The sequence below is a fragment of the Enoplosus armatus genome, chromosome 6 (genome assembly GCF_043641665.1).
Source record: "Enoplosus armatus isolate fEnoArm2 chromosome 6, fEnoArm2.hap1, whole genome shotgun sequence".
NCBI lineage: Eukaryota > Metazoa > Chordata > Actinopteri > Centrarchiformes > Enoplosidae > Enoplosus > Enoplosus armatus.
The window spans coordinates 8,333,353-8,346,016 of NC_092185.1; the positions used below are offsets into that span (position 1 = coordinate 8,333,353).

At 39.2% G+C, this 12,664-nt stretch overlaps 2 protein-coding genes across 2 annotated transcripts; one reads left to right on the top strand and one right to left on the bottom strand.

Moving 5' to 3' along the window:
- The first annotated feature begins 451 nt into the window (after nt 1-451).
- rbm28 (RNA binding motif protein 28) lies at nt 452-8,977 on the top strand. Its single transcript, XM_070907538.1, has 20 exons — nt 452-776; nt 968-1,114; nt 1,206-1,312; nt 1,440-1,515; nt 1,637-1,729; nt 1,868-1,939; nt 2,093-2,195; nt 2,289-2,536; nt 2,635-2,707; nt 2,829-2,938; nt 3,030-3,103; nt 3,254-3,389; nt 3,797-3,861; nt 3,998-4,156; nt 4,395-4,544; nt 4,782-4,856; nt 4,997-5,126; nt 5,489-5,627; nt 6,132-6,246; nt 8,525-8,977. The coding sequence occupies exons 1-20, from the start codon at nt 659-661 to the stop codon at nt 8,663-8,665; spliced, it is 2,331 nt and encodes a 776-aa protein (XP_070763639.1). The 5' UTR covers nt 452-658; the 3' UTR covers nt 8,666-8,977.
- Nucleotides 8,978-9,950: 973 nt separating this feature from the next.
- On the bottom strand, nt 9,951-10,531 carry lepa (leptin a). Its single transcript, XM_070907735.1, has 2 exons — nt 10,382-10,531; nt 9,951-10,286 (listed from the first exon to the last, which is right to left on the bottom strand). Exons 1-2 carry the CDS (start codon nt 10,529-10,531, stop codon nt 9,951-9,953), a joined length of 486 nt encoding a protein of 161 aa, XP_070763836.1.
- Between the last annotated feature and the right edge of the window lie 2,133 nt (nt 10,532-12,664).

The window sequence follows — 12,664 nt, forward strand, 5'->3', positions numbered from 1 at the left end:
TTCATTTGCACTTCAGACCCCCATAATAAAATCTGTATATACACAGTGTAAATTATTAATATATTATACATAAATTCACTTCTGAACCTTACTGTAGAACTTTTAGCAATATCTACTTGACTTGCACTAATGTATATTTTGGCATATTGCTCTCATTGTACAGTGTATATATTTAGTGTATATTAGAATTAACATTGTAGTCCCATCTTCAGTCTCTGTTCTATAAATTTATTTTATTCTATTCTACATTTTTATATTTTATTTAGCGTATGTAGCTCTTTATCCATCTACGTAAGTGAATAAATCAATCAAAAATGGGAGCTTTGTTTGCAGCATGTAAACCTCCGGGACAGTAGGCGGCGACACAGGCCGCCTTCCGGCAAGTAAATGCGAAAAGTTTAGACTCGAGACCATTTCCTTTGAGTTTCCAAGATGGCTGCCCACATACGTAAACATGCGACTTTATCTGGAAGCTGGTGGTGTTCAAGTTAAACAGTTCTATAGCATGTATTCATCTCAGTGAGTCGTGTAATATCCAATAGTTTGAGATTAACCTCCAATGCTGGGTTGTTAACAAATTAGACATCAGTTTGTGAGTTATTACCGAGCCAGCAAGGCTAACACTAGCGAGCTAACGTTAGCTAGGCAGCAGACAGCCATGCCAGCGCAGACCATTTACGTTGGTTCACTACCAGCTGCAGCTTCAAATGAACGATTAGAGGAAATATTCTCCGAAATTGGTCCGGTGAAGCAGTGCTTCGTGGTCAGAGAGAAAGGTGGGGTTGTTACTGATGTTTATTTGTCTTTTACTAAGTAAGTTAACAAGTAAGTGTACTAACGTAACCTAACTAACTGGAGATACGTTAATCATCATTACTGGCATTTGAGCGTGTACATGTAAAGACACCTTACTAAATAATCGCAATACATTTAAAACATAAATAACCTATTCCTATTTATTAACCAGGTGCAGAAAAATGTCGGGGGTTTGGCTATGTCACATATTCCATGGAGGAAGATGCACAACGAGCCTTGAAAGACATAAAAGAATACGACGGACAGAGGCTTTCTCTGTCAGTGGCGAGGAAGAAAATGAAAGACAAAAGGAAAACAGGTGTGTGTATAAAGGCATATCCAAAAAGTAACAACTGGTTGAGCTCTCATGCTATGTCTACTTGATACCCTTGTCCATGTCTTTCACTTAGCACCTAAAGAGCCAGCTGCAGCACCAAAGGAAAATGAGCAGAAGTCCAAAGGCTTCAGGAAAAACACTTTGAAAGCTAGACTCATCATAAGGAACCTTAGTTTTAAGGTATGCTCACATGGGTGTGAAATGCAGCAATTGACAAGCGCATCTGAATTTCCGTTACATATCTGTAATATATGTTGACGTGGTGTGCTCTTTGCTTGACCTGTACATGACCTTCCTTGTGTTGCAGTGCTCCGAAGATGATCTGAAGCAAGTTTGTGCCAAGTTTGGAACAGTTCTTGAGGCCAAGATCCCCCTCAAACCTGGTAAAAAATGGTTTTAATTCTTACTGGATGTACAAACAACACGTTGAATTGTCGTGTGACCCTTAAGTAGGTTGATTGGTTATTTTCTTATGATGTTTATTTTTTTTCGTTCTTTGTATAGATGGGAAGATGCGAGGATTTGCGTTTGTCCTTTTTAAAAATGTGTCTGAGGCAGCAAGAGCGCTTAATGCCTTGAACCTGAAGGAGATAAAAGGTTAGTGAGTGAGACTCGACTTGCATTGCTGTTGTGTGAGAAACACTGTTCATTTTTGACATCTCACTTTAGGAAATGCACTTTTATTTAGTTTGTATCACGTGACTGCATTTGTAAACTTCATTGTATCACTCACAGGTCGGCAGGTAGCAGTTGACTGGGCCGTGCCTAAGGACAAGTATATTGCCATACAGCCTTCTTCAAGTGCAGGTAATTTTCCAAATTTTTCATCTGCAGGGGTAAACAACTACTTCTCTTTTAGTATCCACTACAAATAAAAAATTACTCCTAATAGTCATTAGAAGATATGTCTACATCAAAATAAAGATATTAATCATTAGCGCTGTTTTGTTTACCTAATAGGAAATAAGAAGACAGAGGAGGCAACTGCAAAACTGTCAGACACAAAGAGTGACACCGAAGACGAGGAGGAGGAAGAGACACAAGCAGCACCTGAGAAGAAAAAGTGTGAACCTCAGATGTGTATATCGCAACAACTGCAACTTAGTGTGAAAACTGGTTAATTTAACGGATCATTTTATGCCAAATCTTTCCACAGAGTCACTGCGAAACCACCTGTATCGCAGGTGGAGGAATCCCAATCAGATGATGAAGATGATAGTGAAGAACAAGACAGTGAGGAGGAAGATGATGATGATGATGATGATGATGATGATCAAGATGATGATGATGTGTCCCAGGAGGGAGAAGATGATGATGAGAAGAGTAGCCTTGATTCAAATGATGATCAAGATGAGAGTGAGGATGATGAAGGAGATGAGGATGAGGATGACGAAGAGGAATCGGGTATGCATTCTTTGCTTATGTTTTTCATATATTTGCATGTAATATAAATATTTTCTGCCATAATAATGTTTTGCTCATCTGGCACTTTTTATCTGTAGCTAAAAAGAAGAAAAAGAAAGAAAAGAAACTTCTCCCTTCAGATGTGAAAGAGGGCAGAACCATTTTCATCAGGTTTGAAATTCTTCTCCCTGCTCAATATTAAACCTGCTTACATTTATCTGACTGCCCCATTTCTCATTTTTTTTCATCCTCAAATTCACGTCTTTCTTCATCTTACTTCTGGCTGATTCAGAAACCTGTCGTTTGACACGGAGGAAGAGGGTCTTGAGGAAATTCTCCTACAGTACGGAGAGCTTAACTACATAAAGATTGTTCTCCACCCTGACACAGACCATTCAAAAGGTCAGTCAGCAGTGCTCGAGTGAACCGCTCTTCTCTCAGTTGTTTGAAAAAACAGGTTGATTGACTCATCTTGGGTTTGTTATTTTGCCAGGTTGTGCGTTTGCTCAGTTTAAGACTAAAGAGGCTGCAGACAGATGCATAGCTGCAGCGCAGGATGAGGCAGAGGTAATATGCAATCTTATATGTATTCAATTCTGAGTAATTAACTTTTAAATATTCCCTGTATCTGCCTGTTTTTTTGGCACAACATCTTCTGCTGTCCTGTTTTGTGCAATGAGTTGCTGCCTTGTTGTGACATTGGGTTATTTTATGCAGAACGGTGGCATCCGTGTAGATGGCAGAAAGCTTTTCATCGTGGCAGCAGTGAGCAAAGAGGATGCTGCCAAGCTGAAGGTGAACAAGGTGAAAGTAGAAACGGGCACAAGGAACCTGTACCTGGCCAGAGAGGGATGTGAGTAAACCCATTTCTTGCTCTTCTTTTCTCCTTCATCACATGCCCACTCTCTCACTTAGCAATCCTAGTAATCCTTTCACCTTACACTTATTACATTCACTATCAATATTAAATCAACTTCATGCAGATTTGGCTTAACAGTCATAACATTACACATGAAGACTCTGAACCAAGATATCTCGATGCAAGACTTCTGTTATGGTACAATTATATGGAGAGACAATAAACAAGATAACATCTTAAATACATCACAGTACTGTATTACTTAGGAAAACCACGTCTGTATTGTGAGGTCCCTTTTTAAATTTAAGCTTTGAAATAGGTTTAGTTGTCACTCCTTTGATTAATCGCTTTTAAATCTGTTCTTATACTGTATGTTATTCTCTTCTGACTGCGACATCCAGTGATCCGCACTGGTACCAAGGCTGCAGAGGGTGTGCCTGAAGCAGACATGATCAAAAGAACCAGAGTGAGTTTGTTTTTCATTAACTATTTGACATATTTCTACTTGGAGAATGATCTTTAATGCATAATAGTTTATCTTACACTCATCAACTCTCAGATTATTCTTATGTTGACCCATATATTTGGTGTATTTCCCTCAGTTTGAAGAAATAAAGAGGGCCAAGCTTCGGGACATAAAAGTATTTGTGTCGAAGACGCGTCTGTGTGTCCATAACCTGCCCAAGTCAGTGGATAATAAAAAACTCAAAGCACTCTGCCTCCAAGCAGTAAAAGGCAGCAAGGGAGTCCGCATCACAGAGGTGAGAAACATTATGGCACACTGGTAGACATTCCATTAGATATAGCAGTATCATTATAGCAGTTATCATTTATTTGCAGCTTTGAAAAACATTCCTGGAAATAGTTTTGTGTGAGTGGAATTTATGAGTGTCAGGCTGTTGATAGAATTAAAAACATGTGCCTGTGTGCCCAGTAGGGGGTGTTGTTGTCATTCTTATTCATGCTGTTTGTGTGTGCACCTCCTGTTTCTCCTTTCAGTGTCGAGTGATGTATGACAAGAAACCACAGAAGGGTCAGGCGATGGGACAATCGTTAGGTTATGGCTTTGTCCAGTTCCAGGACCATGAACATGCTCTCAGCACACTTCGTTACCTTAACAACAACCCTGACATCTTTGGGTCACACAAGGTAAATATTTCTAAAGGAGATTTTCAGTGCTGAAATCATCATCAGTGTGTTTTTAAAAGCAGATTTGTTTTCTCTTTGTACCCTCTGTATTTATTTACCCTTTTGCACTTGCATTTTGGTGTTTATGTGGTTTGACACACTGAATTATATAACATACATTTACATATTTCTTATCCCGGTCCACAAGCAGTCTTGTGTTAGTGAAGCATAACTATGCATAACTATGTCGTCCTGCAGAGACCCATTGTTGAGTTCTCCTTGGAGGATTCAAGGAAACTCAAAATAAAAGAAGTGCGGCAACAAAAAAACAAGGTATATTTGTATAAGTTTGTGTGATAGCTACACTTTAGAGTCTGCGTTCAAATTGAAAAATGTTGAAAAAAATGTTTTTTCTTCTTTCAATTTGATTGTTACTTCTTTTGGAAAGTAACCATGTGTGGATATTTTTGCAGGAGTTTTTCCAAAATCGGGCATTTAAAGGAGGAGCGACACCTCAGTCTCAGACAGCCGGAGACGGAAAAGGACCCAGGAAAGGTGGAAATATAGCACAGTCCTCATCAGAGCAGAGAGGCAAGGGGAGAGGTATGAAAATATTATTTCCTTTTGTCTTTTTCAAGTGGAGAGAATATATTAGGCAGTTGGACATGAGGGTCTAATGGGTTGCCGTTCTCCTAGAGAGCTTTTGGTAGGTGATGGAAAACACCTGCTCTGATACATACATGCTGTTCCCCATGCTTGTATTCCAGCGATTCCATTAACCCTGTATAAAGTGATGAAAAAGATGATATGCTGTCACAACACAAATACAGTGTTGTAGAGAAACCACATTACCTTTGAGTGGCTGTAACACTGAATTCTACTCAGCGTTTTTATTTTTGCTGTACCATTTACAATTTTCTTACTTTTTTGGATTTTCTCTCTGTTCTCTTTTCTGTGTTTATCAGCTCCTCCTCAACGCCAGAAGCAAGACGGACAATATTTCGGCTTCCAGACCAACCCTGAGGTCGAGCACATAGATTTGGAGAACGGAAAGAAACGGAGGAAGGTTCTACCTTTTCCTTCCCATCGGGGACCTAAGATCAGGTGCAGTTTTCATTACCTTTACTAGATGTGCGTTTTAGAACAATTAGGCAAGCAGTTGAAAAAAATGAATAGATCAGCTTCTCTCTTATGTTAAGTGTGGTACCAAGGGGAAATAATGTGGCTCTGTTCATTAAGAGCTGAGAAATTTGTCCATTGTTACTGCACTTATTGTTTGTTTTGGCATTATAGCGGTGGAGTTGGCTGATCTGCATTACCTTAGTGCAACTGTTGAAGTATAAGAGCCAAGCAGTCTGATTTTCAATGCTGGAATTAAGTGGCTAATAATAACTCAAGCTGACGGTCTATTTCACTCCAGTTACTACAGATGTAAAGTAGTCTTTCCCAACTTGGGTAACTGATGTAACCTATGTTGAGCTGTCAGGTACGAACAGCCCCTAAACAGTCATATAAAACAGTGGGTAAACCCATATGACAAAAGTGACTGTGACTCAACAGTCGGCATCAGGCTTAAGTTTCAGATTGTGAACTGTTGTCTTTTTGCAGAATGCGTGACAAAGGAAAGCAACAGGCCCCACCACCCAATAAAGCAAAGCCTGGATTCAACAGGAAAGACCGTCAAAGACGAAAGATGGAAAAGCCCACACAGCCCAGAAACCAGGTTCATACTCATTCTGTTGTATATGCTTATCTTTAATCCTGGGTCATATTCACATCTTGCATCTTGCAACATCTTACAGTTTAGAGTAACAGGTACTGATTTATTAGAAACTTGTCAGTCCTCATTTTACAACTCATAAGGATGTTTGAGTAAAGTCAAGACACATTTCAGCACCAAAGAAAAAGCTCCTAAATCTGGGATGTTGAAAGTTAGGTGAGAAATCAAAACAGTCGGACAGTCTGCTGTCGGCATTCTGTCTTGTAGACCAGCGGAGGGTCAAATTTTTTGAAAGATTTAAGAATATTGACATTGTAAAAACATGTATCACAAATATAGACTGGATTAAAGCATGGAATAATGTTGCACCAGATTCACTGAAGACAGCACATCCATGTTTTGCAGCAGTTTAGTCAATATGATATGGAATGCTTTGGCGCCACCAAGTGAAATTGTAGTAATTTATTATATTTTTTTTATATATGTTATTAACATTACATTTCATAAACTTTTTCAGAGCCATGCATTTCAGCTGGAAATTAAGCAATTAGGAAGAGATAGAAGATAGTAGTAATATCTCAAATTTGGGTTTCTGACGATAGGGAAATAATGAACATTGGTGCGTGACCTAACTGGTGTTTCCTTTGCCTGGCCCCTCTATTCTGTTTATGAATCTTTGTTGAAGAAGATTTGTTAGTCAAAATTAGCTTATTGCTAATGACACATATGTCGACTGATAAGAGATTGCAGTACAGAAATACCACGGATATTTTTGAAATAATTTAGAAACAGTGTCTCCTCGAAATAGCTTGTCAACCAGAGACCAAGTTTATTTTTCAACTGTAAAATGTCCCACTTGGTACATATCTTGGTCAGGCTTCTTACAAAACAATTAATGGATCCTTATCAAAAAATCTACATTGGCTGATATAGTGTTATTTTTAGTCTCTCAAATATCGTTATCAGCCTTAAAGAGCCTCTATCAGTCTCGCTGTACTTTGTAGTTACACTTGAGACACTGCGACATCAGCTAACGTTGCCGCCCTCCAACTTTAGTTGGTCTGCTTGTTGACCACCGCAGTTATTTTGTAGCAAGCTGTGCTGTAGTTTACACCCTCATCATTCTATCATATGTAAGCAAGAAGATGCGTTGTTTTTCATGGGCCAAGCCTAACTGTATACACGTTTAGCCAATGACTAAAACACTTTTTATGGAAGGTGGAAGCTAACAAGCTAACACAGACAAGTTGAACATTTAAAAAAAGCACCAGAAAATAAAACAAGTGCTATGCAAGAGGAGAACAATGATTTCTAAACCATTGTGTTTTAACATTTTAAAGTGCATCTCTGTGATCTGCCCTTTTAAATTGAAATATGGCTCATTGAATAAAATGCATTGATGCAAGTTACTGGTACAGAATTAAACATCACGTGTTGGAATGTAACATTATTTGATTTGATGTCGTGAGATGTGCTTGACAATTGACATCGAGTAATGCTTGAGAGTACAGCCCATAACATGTGGTGTAATTCTTCCCAATCTACAGTGTACCGGTACAGTACGTAACGATACATACATGTAGGTACAAGGGAATAAAGGGGTAACAAACTGGGAACTTAAAAAGAACTTATACTTTAGATATTTTTAACCCTTTAACACCGAGTGTGTCGTTGGTGGCACCTTTGCGCAAGCGCACTTTGGATTACCATAATGGTAATAATAATAATAATGGTTTGACTATCGGAAAAATTCCAATGGTTTCTGAAAGCTGAGACGTTGCGCTTTACAGCCAATATGGTGTCATTACGGTAATTTCCCTCACGCCTCTCAGTCAAAATAAGCAAAAAAGTCCAGGCGGACATTTTGAGGCTTAGGTTTTAACCCTATAAAACCTAAACCTGGCTGTGAAGTGCAACGTCTCAGCTCAAACGTGTCTCCTACGACACACTCGGTGTTAAAGGGTTAATATTCAATGTTACGTGGTATAGTATAACCTACTGAGCAACAATCTGGCGTTTTGGAGGAACTTACAGTATAAAGTTCTTTAAGTATTTTTAACTAAACAGTACACCGTCAGTACAAATAAAGTGCACTGTAAATTGGGAAGAATTATACTGTACGCAGTGTGCCGTTATCTAAAGCGCCGCTCGTCTTGATCACACATCTTCCTTTGCGCACTCATCTCTGCCAGAACTCAAACAATAGCATGTTCGTTTTGTGGCACTTGATCAGAGTTGTCTTGTTACACCTCATGACTGTCTTTGTTTTGTTGTTTTCCAGAAAGTTAAAACGGCAAATAAGCATTTCAAGAGAAGGGATGGAGACCGCTTTGACAGCCTGGTGGAGCAATACAAGAAGAAACTGATGGGTAACAGTGACAAGAACACAAACATCAAAAGAAACAAGTGGTTTGATACTTAATGCTGTGTGTGTGTGCGTGTGCGTGTGAGAGAATGTGTTGGAAAGTGTTTAAGGCTACCACAACTGAGGTCCTCTATATTCCAGATGCTGAGGATTTAGCATAAGTACTGTGGTTCTCATAAATTAGTTATGTGTCAGATTGTACAGTATATGATTCCCAATGAGTGAACCTTTACTGTCACTTCACTTCATTTCTGTAGTCCATGCTCATGTTGTTTGTTTGTTTTTTACTGCTAAAACAAACTGAATAATGTAAGGATAGTTGCTTTTCCTGTACATGCCTTTTTATGAAAATATAACAAAACCCTTGAATTTGTGTTTTATTGTTAGTCTTTACATTTTGGTGTTAAATGTACATTTGTTGGTTTCACAGATGTGTCAGTTTCCCATTACGTTCACTTCTTTTAATGCTTAGTTTTTAACAGGAGTTAATCATAAGCCGATAGCTCTGGATAAACACTTCCCACGCATGAACCCTGAATATACAAGTGGAGCAAGAGAGGAACACCCACATATGACATTATATTTTAACCTGATGCCTTTTGCACTTCATTCTGATCTTTCTCATCTCATCTTTCACTCATTACACAACAACAAATATTACAAAAAAATATTTTTGTTAAATATTCATTCATAGTTTTAATCCAATAGTTATAAAAAATACTGTCAACTGTACAAAAATGTACAAAATATCACCTACGGATAAAAACAGCCATTTTGGAAGAGCTGATGATATTGCACTGAAACAGAAGTTGCCCTTTACTCTTCCTGTCCTTGTAGTTCTCATATAAACACATCTGTTATTGTAAGTTTCAGCCTGTTTTTCAGGAATGTCCAGGGATGACATCACTGCTCATTGTGACGTTTTCTCTGACTGCAGTGAACATTACACAGCCGATTCAGCTTCATGACTGAGTTAATATGTAGATCCATATTTTCAGTCAGAGAACAGTGGTGTCATAGTACAAACCCATCCCAGCAGCTGATTGTGTACAAAGCATAGATCAGCTTGCATATAAACATTCCTGCAGAAACTACTCGTTTGCTGCAAAAGACAGTTTTTTTTAACAAAATACATATTTTCTAAATACAATATATAAATAAATACATACATATATGTATATAAATAAGTGCATGTTCAAGAATAAAATGTGCTTCAAAACACATTGCAAATGTTCAACATGGCCAGGGGAATGCTAAATCAGACATCACTGATGCAGATTAGGCAAATCTTGTCCAAAAATCAGGCCCGCAATTTAAGATTATTGGTCCTAATGTCCATCTTTCAGCAAGTCTCAAGATGATCCAGATTTTTCAGCAGCAGGTTGAGGAACTCCTTCACTCTCATGAGAGCCTCGATGCTCACGGTGTGAATGAACTCCTTTCGACTCTGTAGCTCCTGTAGCGGGCCCGGCAGCGAAGGCTTCGGCCGCTGTTCGCTGCAGTGCCCCTGCCTCCACAGATCGAGGTAACCCGTCAGCGAAGAGATGTCAAACTTGACCTGGGAGACCCCGTTAAGGGTGTCAGAGATCAGGCTGTTATAACCCTCCAAGATCGACACTATGGAGGAAGGTCCATCCAGATCATCAGCAGGTGGACTGAGGGTCAGGCCGGTGGGGACCTGCAGCAAGAGAGAGAGAGAGAGGACAGGATACAGTCAAAAACACACCAACACTTCAGATTCTGTGTCGTCATAAACAGAGCCATAAACATTACCTGGAAGTCTTTGTCCAGCCTAACCACCAGCTGTTCAGCCATCCACTTCACTTTTGATTTCATCTTCACTACCTCCACTGGCACAGGAGCAGCTGTGCCCACACTTAAAACTTGCAGCAGCGAAAACAGGATGGCCAGAGTGTAGTCCATATTTGTAGTATGTTCCCAGTTGTACAGAATTCAGAAGAGCACTGGTATCCCTAGGAGAAGAAGGAAATTGAATATGATCAAAGATTTAGCAGGCGCTCCTTTTAATGTTGTTTGCAGTTTTCCATCTTTCACTTGCTGTTCCACCAATGTGTCATCTCACAAAGCCAGCGGGCATGAGTTCATATCCGCATGTCATCATTTTATGCATACTCGTGTGCTTCCTTCCAGTAATTTACTCAACATGTTTGATTATGGCAGCAAATATTTGTGATAGAGACACCTGTGAATTACTGACTGTGTAACAGGTACAAAGATCACTGACTTTGGCTGACACGATTATTCTCAACCCCCTGTTTTCCAAATCTCTGCTACATGCTCTGTGAAGAATAGACTGGATGGTAAGCTCATAGAAGCCTCAGCTACAAGACACACAAGTTATAACCAACAAGAGTTTCTCTAACAAAAAAAAAAAAAAGCAACACCAGCAAATAAATCCAGCATTCAAACATCCCTAAAAAGCTGTTTTTAATTAACAAAATTGTTAAACAAACAGATTTGCTGATAAATAGAGAGACTGTTAACACTGAGTCACCATTAACAAGGGCTGAAGCCTGAGTAAAGGAGATGGTGCATGCAAAGGAGAGATAGAGTTGACCTTACCTTTGCTGGTGTCTGAGTGTGTGCCACTGTTAGGCTCCATCAGGATATCTTATAGTGGAGGGCTGTTGACTCATCTCTTACTCACCTCTCTCCGACCCCCTGTTCCCCCTCATCCACCCCCTCACTTACCTCTCTCCATCTCACACCCCTGAATCCCCTGGTGGTACTCCAGCGGACAAGAAGCAAGTTGAATATTAAGTACATTTTTGGTAACTACCCAGTGACATATTTGAGTAACAGGGGCAAATTTGGGAGTGTGTGTATTCAGCTGCTAAACACCCCCCCCCCCCCCCCCCCCCCCCCCAATTGTTGGAAAGAGAGTTAAAAATGTGTTAGCTGATAAACAACTTCACTGGAGCAGCAGTGGGTTAAGTGTTTGCTCAAAGGTATTTCAGCACAGATTTTTAAAAGGCAGTAAAGTACTGCGTTTTGACATGGCACATCCAAAATTGCACAACACCTGCATAATCCTGTGTTAATACTGGTAGTTTACAGATAATAATAACAACAATGTGTCAAATGTTTCTAACGTGGCTGCAAAACAAAACATTGTCAGCTTGACTGATCAATATACCATATATGTCACATCCTGTACTGACACTCACTTATCTTCACTGCTCTTTCTAAACATTGCCTCACGCCGTCAGATGCCAAGATCAGTTATGTCAGTGTTTATTTAGGATGTACCATCACGGTGTGTCTAAGTGTACAGTAGCAGAAAATAAAGAACCGAAACAACAAAATCATTACCAAACACATAACAGCAGTGGTATGAAAGATTGTCCCAAAATAATTTATTGTTGCTTGTGGAGAAATAAATGGAGCTCAGTATGACACCGTTCTGCTCCTGCTTCTGATTGATCTCATGTTTATTCTAGGAATATATAAATGAACATTTCTTTGAATGTCTTTATCATCGTACAGTTTTTCATTCATTCATCGTGTTTAATCATTGTACATTATTAGTTATTTCACGTATACACAGAGTTCAATGTGATTGTGTCACCGGGTATCAAATATCAAAGACCAAAAATAGATGCATGTTGAAATAATCAATACACTTTTGGTTACTACCAGCCACACATACAGTATGTGAGTCACAGGGAAAACGTCTACTCACATTTAATTCACACATACTATGGCATTTGATAAGTGTTTGAACATGTTTTCAATGTATTATGTTTTGGCTTTTACACCGCCACCCCAAAAAAGAGAGAATTTTGAAATGTCACATTTTCATGTAGTCTAACGCTGCAGATATGCAATAGAAATAAGCTGATGTTTGTCTGAGCATTTGCATATTTAACCTGAGCAAATCATCCTGCATGAACTTTTCTGGTTCAGTCTGACAGATTAGGAGTGCGATGTTATAAACGCAGTCCAGACAGCAGTTACGTTTTCTACAAAACTTATTGAGCAAAGAGAGAGTACTTGGTAATACATTTTGATTACATGACCTAATGTGGGTGTCAA